General features: G+C 39.2%; 1 protein-coding gene across 1 annotated transcript in view; it reads right to left on the bottom strand.

Moving 5' to 3' along the window:
- Nucleotides 1–12,316, bottom strand: part of LOC124304782 (dorsal-ventral patterning protein Sog) — a 65,879-nt gene that overhangs the window by 19,021 nt on the left and 34,542 nt on the right. The window contains exons 2-3 of the mRNA XM_046763416.1: nt 9,403–9,506; nt 2,824–2,953 (exon numbers count right to left, since the gene is read on the bottom strand). Coding sequence (XP_046619372.1) covers nt 2,824–2,953; nt 9,403–9,506 — 234 coding nt within the window. The remainder of the gene's footprint in view (nt 1–2,823; nt 2,954–9,402; nt 9,507–12,316) is intronic.

Genomic DNA, 12,316 nt, shown 5'->3' with positions numbered 1-12,316 from the left:
TCGAAAAGGTGAAAAGATTGACCTTTTTGAGCAAAAAAAAAAAAAACGATACGTTAAGTGATCAAAAGGTTACCCGAAGCACGTTGCACTTATGCATCAATTTGCACTCAAAAAATATGAAATATAGAATATGCATGGCAATTTATTTCCTATGAAAATAATTGGGAGATGAAATTAAACTTAATCGGAGTGGTTAAGGTGATTAAGGAGGAAATTGTTACACAAACTGGCAATATAGCATGTTGCATTATCGATGATTAAAATATAGAGTAAAATAAGTTGGTTTTTTTTTTTTAATTTTCAACACATCAATAATGCTATACATGTAAGAATCTGACCAAAAAAAAAAAAATGTTGTTTCTATAATAAACTGGTATTTTCATAATAAAGAATAAATAAATAAACAGAAATTATTTCTATTTATTCGGTAGTTAAAGAGCGCAGTATGTCGGTACAAACGGATTATTCCTATGTCATTAGACAGACTCCACATTACGAATTTAATGTATACTTCAAGAAAACGAATAAAATAGAAAGTCCTATTTCGCATTCAACATATTCTAAGCCTCTTTATCGCTACTTTCATCCGATACCGTTCAAGCTGTCTGAAAAAAAACCCGATTTGAAAGACTGACTTTACGTTTCTCCATTGTTTTAGCGAGTGTTTCGTTTTTTAGAACTATTCAAATTTTTTTTCATAGCTTGAGGTTGAATGCGCGCTGCAGTTACTGTATAAGCTTCAAGTCGCATAGCTATAAGCTTATTTGTCACAAGATCACGTCTTGGCTTATCATGATTCGTCACCGTCTCAGATTTCCATGTTTCATTTACAACGATTATCAACAAATTCTTAGCCTCTTCGTAAAGATTGTGAAACAGAGGTTCTTGTTTTTGAAGAATCTGGCAGAAGCGCACAAACAGTCGACTACGTTAACAAACAAAAAATATTTCTGATATTGCGAATGGATTTTTCATATCATTAATGATCTTTAAAAGTCTATTACGTTCCTTCCCCTTCTTTGTTGAAGTCTTCTTAACAATTATTACAACATAGGAACGCTTCAAGGCTGGATATTGTTATTCAGTTTTTCTGACAATTCATGAATTCATAAACCGGAACTATCACTGTTTGTTTCTTTTTTTTTTCTTTTATTTTTAACTTTTCTACCGACTAATTTTTTCTAGTAATCACGGTAATCTCCGCCGCTAAAATTCCGTGATAAAAAGATAGGAAATAGTGTCTGACATGATATAAGAGTGTTTATTGCAAGATAAGACCGGACAATAAATATAATCGTACATATATACCTGAGCCGTAATGCAAACGTTGTTACAAAGCGCAGACCACATAGGTGGAAAACCATCTTACGTTTATAATATTCACCATAAGCACCCTTGAGAAATCGCACGGTGCAAACCAAGTCTATCACTATTAAAAACTTATATTTAAAAAACGACAAGCTTCTGTGAGTACCGATTTGAAATCAAGCAAATTCTCAATTCTTGTAAGATTTTTTAAACTCGTTGGGCGAATACGTGGAAAAGCTGGTAAAATCCGAAAAGAATGATCTTAAAGAGAAATGGTGAGTAAAAGTGGTGATATTGCACCGACAGCGACGTAATTTACGTGGAGAATTTCTAATTTCACGCCATTATGTTGATTGAGCAGCGGTTAATCCGAAAGGTGTAGAAAATAAAATGTTGCAAGTGAAAAATTGACGATACAGAGTGCAACAAGCGTGACGTTCGCGGTTGTAAGGAGTTTAATCTGCGCCGGTAATTAATAATAGTATGGAAGATCAAGTGCGTGATGGAACCGAGGAATTTCGTTTTATCAGAGACGAAGCCGCGAAGCAACGATCGCTCGCATGCGACGCGAACCCCGGAGCTGTGATTATTAAATCAACGTTCCAACTACCATTGCTAATCGGTTTCACTCACGAGTGCCTTTTATTATAATAAATACATGGATAGGAAGCGAAGCGACGGATTTTAAAGGCACCGACTATCCAACAAAAGCATTTCTCGCATTACTAATTCCGTACCGCGTGGCGCGCGATGATGCCAATCCATTTTTTCTTTTTTCGCTTCGCTCGATTTTTTTATTACGATACTTATTTTGCCCCAAGAAAATAAATTGCACCAGTTTCATTCGCGCCTCGTTGAGAATTCTTTTCATACATTTAATACCACGGTTGCATACACGTACCTTAAGCTGCCGCGCGGCGCGTATATTCATATAATTACTATTATTGCTACTAGGAGATGAAGCGAAACTGCATAAATTTATACGAAGATAAAATTATTCCAAGATAATACGCGAACAAAAATTGAAACAGTATAATTTGCTGAAAAAGAATTCACAAGATTCTCGCCAAAGTTTTCTGTCAAACTTTTTCGTGCTACACATATTCAAAATGTAGATGAAAAGAAATTGAACAACTGTCAAAGGCTGAAGATTGTTATATACAGAATGATTATCTATCCAAATAATGATCCGACGTCTGCTACGGTTCAATGCGCGTGCGCAACAATTCGAGAGCAGTTGTTTGCCAGGGCAACCAACCGTCGTGAACGTAACCTGAAAATTTTTGAGGTTACAACACATTCCGGCGTCCTGTCGTCTGAGTTCATGACTGTTGGTCACCATGACAAACGATTGCTCTCGAATTTTAGCGCATGCGCATTAATCTATAGCATGCAACGGACCATTCTGTCGATAGATATAATCAATCTGTACAATAATCACCTCTGACGCGATTGTTCTATTGGAAATGAAGATGAAAAAAATTAATTAAATGCATTTTTTTTTTTTAAACTCACTGTAGTCACCGGGGCACGTTTTGCAGCATCGACCCGGTAAAAGAACGGGTTCTTCGCAGGTTGGCTTTGGACATTCGTTCTTGATATTTCTGCACTGAACCCTGGCAACGATGCGACGTTTCTTCTGCACCTGAAACAGAAATACGTAGGTATCCGTAATATATGCATACTTTGGTACGAGGAAGAATTTGCCCACCGCATGAAATATAATACGTGAAAATCACTATGCACCATAGGGTATAGTATACCTATATGTATAAACCCCGATACGCGAATGGTAAAATAAACATCTGCAAAACGCGGTGCAGTCAGACTGCATATAACGCGGCAGCGGGTTGTAAAGTTAGAAAATTTATTCTACTGCGAGAAGACAGGCGATGATCGTTGCTGTTATATAGGTATATGTATGTATACGTGTAGCTGCGGCACAAGGTGAACAAATAAACGAGTGAGAGGGGAAGAAGAAAAAATTTGAAACAAAAAAGCCAAAAAGAAGAAACAGCTAACACAGGCAACGCGATGTCGATGTAACACATTCGGCTCGCAACTCTTGACCGTTTACAACCATCGTCAGTTTTACCAAACTACACGCTGCCGGGTTTTACTGAATGCAGTTTGTCTCGGCGAAGTTACGGAGTAATGCAGTTCCGATTCGGAAGTTTGTACCTCGGTACGTATTAAAAATGGATATTAGAATTTGAAAATATCGGACTTTACTCTGGAAAATGAATCTAGAACCAGCAACCAAACTGACCGTTTTTCATCAAAGTAAGTAAGGCAGTCAAATAGTTCTGGTGATAAAAATTCTGTCAAACCTCATGAAGAGCCAACACCTACTTTCAAAGAATCTTTATAGGCGCGAAACTTTACTGAATTATCCTATTTATAACAAGTTCAATGCACTTGGCTGCTAACTTTGGCTACTAGCATCAGCTTCTCCTCTGAGTAACGGTAAGAATATCTTCACAAAATTGTGCTAGTAAATTTCATTTCAACGTATAAACATTACCGATAAGGAATCATTCGGACTTTCTGAAATTTATATATCAGTTCATGGATCTTGTTAAGGAACTACGATGATGGCTAATGGAATAATGAGCATCGGAGATGAAACGGTCTGTGTGACCGTTGGGCGAAGAAGTCTTCATTACGAATGTATGAGAGGGTACGCAGAGGGGCGCAGAATACATGGAGATGTGGCCACGGTTGAGAGATGAAGAAAAGAAGAGGTTGGGGCGTCATTTAATCTACAGCAGTCAGTCTGCCGCGTCTTGACTCGGGACACAGAGAGAGAGAGAGAGAGAGAGAGAGAGAGAGGATGATCGTGAGTCATGACCACGCGAGAGCTGAGGCAGACTATTCTTCTTCTTCTTCTGCTTCTTCTTCGTCTTCTTCGTCTTCTTCGTCTTCTTCATCGTCTTCTTCTTCGTCTTCTTCGTCTTCTTCGTCTTCTTCGTCGTCTTCTTCTTCGTCTTCTTCGTCTTCTTCGTCTTCTTCTTCGTCTTCTTCGTCTTCTTCGTCTTCTTCGTCTTCTTCTTCTTCTTCTTCTTTTTCTTCTTCTCCTTCTTCTTCTTCCACAGGGAAACTGGCCGGCCTATCAATAGCACGTCGTACATGAAGCACGTCCGTCATTCCTTCGCTCACTAAAAATAGAACATCTGCACGATGCCATCCCCACCGTTGCTAATAGCTAGGCTTATAACTGGTACCTACCGTCACAACGACGTGATGTGAGTACCCTCACATTTTATACCCAATACACCTATCGCCTCCTCTGCGTGAAAGCCATCCAGGTGCATTGCCTTAACGTCACTATATCGAGTATTCCCTGCTTCGTTATAGTTATAGTTTTAAGTGAGCCTACAGGGGTTCGCTAAATCTTATGCCCATGACGGGGTGCACTGTTACGCATCCTCGGCGTTATTTACAAAACGAAACTCCGACGCTTCTACCTTACGAAAAAAAAAACTTACGGTATGTCGTAATCGAGGACTGTAAAGTGGTAGGACTTACTCTGTGCAAAATTGCAAGCAAAATTGGCGGTAACAGATCGGTTTCCATTAATATAATACCTAACGAGACGATATTTTTTCTTCATATTGGTTGGACGTAATTGATACTTTGTCGTTAATCGGATACCTAGATCCTTAAGAATCAGTATACGGTAATGATCGATATAAAGAGATCGAGACTGCAAATGATAAGACAGACAGAAATCTTTTGCGAGCCTCTGCAACTAGTGTTAAAATAAAAAGAAAAAAATTGTATCAAACAGTATTAAAGGCTGATGAGAATCTCGTGAAACCGTTTGGAATGACTTGAAAAAAGAAAGAACAGTTAAAATCGCGTGTAACCCGGTGGAATCTCGTGAAAGCAGGCATGTATATAAATATGAAATCTCGCTATCTTGAAATACGATGCACGGGATAAGGTTGTCAGTGCGGGTTAACTCTTCACTCTGCGACATTCCCCCAGGCATCGCAGTGATTCGTGACACTTTCATTCAGCTGTGGAATTGAAATATAAACTCTGTCCGTTTTTCACTCTATTACGATTATTCGTCAAGAAAAGTAAATGATAAGAATTTACTCCGAAATTCAACTCAAGGTTGTACGTAGTATAAGTCTTGGAACATTCCTGTTATACGCCTTCACCGGTAATAAAAATAATGAGGATAAAAACTTGCGTACAACACATAGGAATAATTAAGGTACGTACACAACGGACGGTGTATTTCTTTCGCTGGCTGTGTTACAGAATCGTTAGCCTGCAGTTAATTCTCGGTGATATAATGTCGCCTTTTCCAACACCTTGTACCGCAGAGACGTTGCTCACCGGTATCCTATATAACCTGTGCCTCGCACAGATCTTGTCCTCGTAGCGACGTCTTGGTATACACACGCCGAGGTCAAAGGTTGGCTAGAAGTTCTCCGCATAGTTCCTTGGATTAACCCTATTATAGTCGTATAGCTCTTCGTGGTGCAACGAATGACCAACAACAGCGTACCGCGGAGATACGTAAGTTAGATGCGTTTCGGTTAAACCTCTCGAGACTTGTGGGTCGCTGGTTAAGGTGAAATGTAAGACCGCTGTGCATTTCTATCTAATAATTTATCGCGGTTGAAAGTATTAAATTGACGACGAACTTTGCTTCGACTACGGTGGTAAGTCGATAAAAATAATAATTTCAACAAACAATTGTGGTAACAAAACTACTCTTCTATAATAAATGCATAGGCTGTCTGCAATGAATTAAAATTATTTAGGATGTGCATTTTTTTACTTCTTCCTTCTTTAAGTTCTGATTATGTATGCAAAAAAGCTGCTAAATATATGCTGTATATTTTGTATCTGTGGTATGGTGAAAAATCGTAATAAAAGTTTGACTGTTCGATGTAAGTGGAAAATCATTCATAATATCTGATAGGAAATTATATTGCTTAAATATTCCGAGAATCGAAATGAGACCGGCTTTAATACCTACGTAAAAGTCAATTGATTGGGACGTTTGGAAGATCGGGTAATTTCCACACAACTGAACAGTCGACGGTAATTGAACTGTAACGATGAGTTTGAAAACGTTGCATCTTCGTCCGTGTCACCGGTTTGTTTCCTTGGCTATAAACGATATTGAGTTTGTTACCCGTGCGTAAAAGTTGTCAACTTTAATACCAGTACGCCTGTAATTCGTTGTTTGAAATTCTACCGGACTTTGATGAACTGTTGGCTGCGTTTTCGAAGAAATTCCAGCATTCTGATAATGTATGCGACATAGAGCGCGAGGTAGATTCAAAAAAAAAAAAAAAAAGAAAATCGATGAAACCAACCGCAGTAAAGAAGCCAACTTGACCCTGACGAAAGCGATTGCATCAACGTGGGTGGATTCGAGAAATGCTGGAAAACCGACGAATCGTCCCCATCCCCGTAACAGCGGGGGAGTCGAAAGTCGTCGAATGGTCATTAAATTGTAGATTGGTAGGTTAGGTATGCGCGCCGGAGGAGACGCGGCTTTGTGGCGTAGCTGCACTCCGGTATAACCTCGCCATCGGTAACCAAACAAGGTAATGCGGGTCGGGTTGTAGGCGTCGTGGGAATGGAGTGGACACCGGAAGTTGTCCGCGCCGAGAGACGGGTATTCGCTATCAGTCAAGAAGCGACCCGTTTCGCGTAGGCGCCGCCCGACCGTTTCGAGAGCTGCCTGCGCTGCGGTTCGAAGGAGAGACGCAACGCGAGAAACACGCGAGCATCGGGTTATCGTCGCGCGATATGCGCACGCCTTTCCACGCGCGCTGCGCCGCGTTTCGCCGCGCCGTGCCGCGTTGTGCCGCGTTGTGCCGCGACGTGCCGCGCCGCGCCGCGCTGAGCTGGTGTTTGTCCCGCGGGCTAGACGTTGCGCACCTTGCGTGCGCTGCGTTTGCCCGTCGCACGTTGGTACACGTGTATGCGGGGTGTAGATGGGTCGGATACACGAGGATGTCCGCAGTTGCATACCGTTCAATCCGTTGCATTCGACCCGCGTTGCTCTTCGAGTCTTGGGTCAACGACGACGCCCACGCTAACGTGGGTGGACATCCATCCGCGCGTTTCTTCCACCCACACCGTGTGGTTTAATTGCCCTAGCGCTGGCGCTTCGTATCCTTTTTCTTCTTCTTCCTCTTCTTTTTCCTCCTTTCCATAGTCGATCGTTACGAAATACAGGTATAAGGTAGTTATAATACGAACGGAAACGATCGCGAGAGTGAGTTTTACTCCGACCGTGGAATTACCCTTTCTCCGTGACCTTCTTTCTTTTTAATTCTTTTGGAATTCTACTCCCGGTGATATTTGTTTAAATCACCATTCGTAGGCTCTTGTGTCACGATCATTGGACTGCCAGGAATAGCGTCCTTGTTTCATCGGAATTCAAGAATATCTACGATTGTTGTTGTTTATTTATTAAATTTCCTGGTTACACCCCAAAACTTTTTCCAAGTCAGTTTACTCGGATTAAAACTGAGGAAATTGGCTCTACAGAAAAAACGTCTCATCTGTGATAACTTACAAAGACAATTTGTATGAAATTTGGTTTTGATAAACTTGTTATCACTGTATAAATCGCGAGAGTTGTAAGAGAGATTCATTAATTTTTCAACGGAACTCACGTACTTATCAGAGAGGAGTATGCGGTTCAATTGTTTCCTTGATTTCTTAAGACATCGAGTTATTTCGACGTTTATTCATAATTTTTACACAATCATCGTCAATCGCCAATGCGGATTACTTTTTTGTTCGTGTATTATGTCACCGATTATGTTCGATAGTCTAATAATTTGAGTTATCAATTTAAAAAAACATTTAGCAGTCTGATTAGTGAATTCGTATAATGATTTCTCCATCCCGTAATCAAACGATGCCGGTTCGCTGAATGAAAAATTTGGCGTTCTCTGTTCCCACAGCAAAAGTGCATTATTTGAAATAGCTCAAACCGAACATACGCGTTGCCAATACATACGTAATTTTAACGAGACAGGCCGTGATTTATTAATATCAAAATTAGAACGGTATAACAATTTCAGCAGTGAAATCGATACGCATGTACTACATCGAAAGCATTTTTTCTTATTTTTATGTATCAGTCAATTTACCAAGTGCCAAGTAAAAGATCTTCAAGACCCGCGGAGGATTGCAAATATTCTTTGTCCCATAAATTGGGTGAACTTTTTGGCAAGCAGACGGTCGTTTGAATCCGATATTCAATCCTTAAATCAAGAATAAATGTTCGGACGCAATTTAACTTACATGCAGTCACATCTGCAGTGAACTATACACACAGCCAATCTTGAAAATATTTGGCAGAAAAATTCTTCAAACGAATCGTAAACACTTTAACATGCGACACGGATTTTTTTGATTTTTTTTTTTTTTTCTTTTGGCAAGTGTGAAACAATGATCGCTGCGAGGTTGTGTCGAATTTTCAAAACCCATCGTGCAGCAGCAGCGCGGATCTTCTTGTCCGACTTGAAAAGAGAGAAAAAAAAAGAAAAAATTCTACCGGTGTATACGATAAACTGGAAATGAAAATTGTTTGAAAATTGTTTGAAAGAGAAAAACGGCCGTTGACTCAGACAAGAATTAGACGGCTCGTGCAGTGCCGACAACGAAGCAACGGTTTCGGAAGGTATTTGGTCATTCTAGTCTCGAGCGATGGTTATCAGAGGACGATAACTCGAGACTCGAGTCACGGAGCACGCGGCAATCTTATTTCCCGTTTCATCCCGTTCAGTTTCGTAGTGCTTTCCTTTTATATACTCCTCTTGTTGTCTATTTCTAGGAACCAAAACAGAGACGAAACAAAAACGAAGTTTTAGTATTGCGGGTGGAATTTCGTGCTGTGTCCCCTTCACTTTTACTCAACTTGACGTACATTTCGAGATCGAGCCTGTACGGTATTTGGATCTTTATCTTATTCACGTATCTGCAGTGTATACACTCATAAAATTAAGAAAAAAAAAAAACACATTACATACGTATTATGAAAATGTTTTTATTTAATTATAGGTAAACGGCAATTTATCGATGATAAATAAAAAAATAACTTACCGGTATGCATTCGCACTTGATGCAGTACATAACGCCGAACGGTGGACCGAGATCTGCGTACCACGTGGATCCCAGCTCGCGAATCTGTTTGCCGAACATACATTCTGAAACAAAGGAAAAGGAGGGATAAATTTTTATTTCTACTTTCTTTCGGTTATATTCTGAAGAAATAAAAATGTGCGGGAAAAATATATCCTCGCTGTTCAAAACATCCGGTGATCTTACACGTTATATATACACATATATATATGTATATATACATATATATATATACGACGGGGCAGAAATTAAACGGAGTTGATAAAATTGGCGCGTTATATCGTTGAAGAAATTGTGCAAACGATTTATCTTCCATACACCAACAAAGATCGCGAGGGATTATTTTTAATTTTAAGACAAACTTTCATTCCGCGGAATAAAAAGTCTGTCTTTTTGTTTTTAAATTATTTCCGACTACCCGAGTCAAATCTTCCCGTAATACTTGGTCGATAATTTTCTTCACCCAAGAGTAATTTGTCATTTTAATTTTTACCTAGCGAGAATCGATGCCGCGAAATATTCGGTTAAAAAAATTCTTGTCGAAACTAACTGTCGCTGAAAGTTTTCGACACTTTAATTTCACAATAATCAAACAATTATAATTCCGTAAAATCCCTTAAACACGTATAATATCAACGGTAAGACTGACGAATCAAATTTTTTTTCACCTTCTTTCTAATCGGAGATTCAAATTCTTTCCGCAGAATGAACCGCAGCCTGTTTCATATATTTTAAACGGATGCCCTCGTTCCAGCATCCAAACTAATACTTTGTCCTTCGTCTAACCCCGTGTGAAAAAAGAAGCTGTCAAGTAAGTTTAAATTCGCTGCGGGTAAAAGAGCCGTAGATCTTGCCAGGATCCATAATTTAATTCAATAAACAGAAGGCATTCCACATCGTTTACTGCACCAGTTGCGTTGCTGAATCGAATTGAGAAATACGCAAATAGGTAGACGATATACGTGTACACACATTGCACCTGCACATGTAAGTCGGGAACCATTATTTTCTTTTTTTTTTTTTTTTAGTTTTCTGCGTTTCGAGGAAAATAATTCATCGCACTAGGTCAAATACAAATACGTCTATATACATGAGTATACAACAGGGGAGGTATACTTCGCTTACGATTCGCGCATCATGCAACCGCTATTCGCAGTTCGTATTTTTCCATCTTTTCACGCACAGATTAACTCCTCGCTATCAAATTTCATTCGATATATGTATATAGCGAATCGGACGTGTTTTACGAGCAAATCTGTACAACCGCACCGCCCACTGCATTGCTGGCGAAAACTTTATACGAATTAATACAAAGCTCTCCTATCTTCTGCACGTATTGAGGCTGCAATGAGTTGATTGTAAATTTATCCGCATACAATTGAAAATAATTTAATGATATTGGTACCGTGTATTGATCTTACGAGATCGTTTTGCATGAAATTTTTATTAAATTATTGTATTTTCGAAATACCAGAGTGGGAAATAATGCAAATATAAACGAAAGCTTGCAATTAGATATCGATTCTTTGTTTCGCATCGCTGGAAAATTGTTAATAGTTATACTGATAGATTCGTTTTATTTCACTCTACGATGACTGATTTGGTTGAAGAGATTGTATTTTGTGGAAATTCGCTGAAATAGACTTTCTCTTTTCCAGTACGAGTCGATCAAATAATACATACTAATCGTCGATGAAAATCATTATCGGCGCAATGTTGTAAAATTAAATACACAACGATGCCAACATGATAGAAAAAGTTTACCGGCTGTGAATGCGTGGAAAATAATCTTCCGGTTGTAATATAACAGCCAGCCTGGAATGAAATCGAACAAATCAGCTAGATTTTTATATAATTTTGAACGAAAAATAGAAATAGAAATGAAGCATCGATGTCCGAGCATTCCTTTATAATTCCAGTATTTTCGATATTCGTTAGCTTACAAGAATAATAATTTCACGCGTGATAAATGTACAAATATCTCGTAATAGAATTGACGTAAAGTATCGGTTTTTAGCCAACCAACTTGGAGAAAAATAAACCCAGAGTGCTCATCGTCTCAATTTATCTTTGACCGAATTTCCTGTCAAAGAATGGAAAAATTATGACATCCTAAGCACTAAATAAGAAGCAAAAATCGAACACCTACACAAAAAATTGATAATCATCAATGCGTCAAAAATATTTTTAAAAAAGCATTTCACAAAAATAAATTCAAACAAATCTGTATCACACCGTTACGTTTTCCATATATTCGTTCAAGTAACAAGTTCGAGTATACAGCCTTGCATGGCGGTTAAATGGTGTCGCAAAGTCGGGTTTATAGGTGTGTAGATCACGGCCTGCGGTCAATATTTGCACGTCGTCTGTACGAGATACATATTTATACGATACGCGTTATACAAGCTAGACAGCGAAGCTTAACGCGGTTCTGCCGCAATAATTAAACGCGCGAATTACGGGGTGAAGTTGCGAAGCGCGTGGAAGAGTGTGCGGAAAAAAGTGAAAGCGAAAGAAAAGGTAAATTAAAAATTGAACAAATCCGTGAAAATGAGTAAATTGAAAAAATAAAGGACCGAGGAACAAAAATAAACGAACCAACGAACGAATGAATGAACGAATGTAATAAGAGGAATAAAAAAAATTGCGAAACGGTAAGGTTGCATCGGCGTTCTACCCGCTCCGCGGTAACGCATCTCTATAAACCGCGAGAGCAGCGGAGGAAGAGAAGGTCGTTGCACTGATGTTGTGTGACTAGAACGTCGTGCAATGCAAATACTCGAGGGACTACACGCCGCTATAGTCCGTGCCACCCCTTTAAAACGCGTCTCGTTATTTTTCTTCCTTTTTACACCTTCTCTCTCTCTTTCTCTCT

The sequence above is a fragment of the Neodiprion virginianus genome, chromosome 5, assembly GCF_021901495.1.
Source record: "Neodiprion virginianus isolate iyNeoVirg1 chromosome 5, iyNeoVirg1.1, whole genome shotgun sequence".
In the NCBI taxonomy this organism is placed as follows: Eukaryota; Metazoa; Arthropoda; class Insecta; order Hymenoptera; family Diprionidae; genus Neodiprion; species Neodiprion virginianus.
Note: the sequence above shows the minus strand (reverse complement) of the source record. Positions and strands in the feature narration are given on the sequence as shown.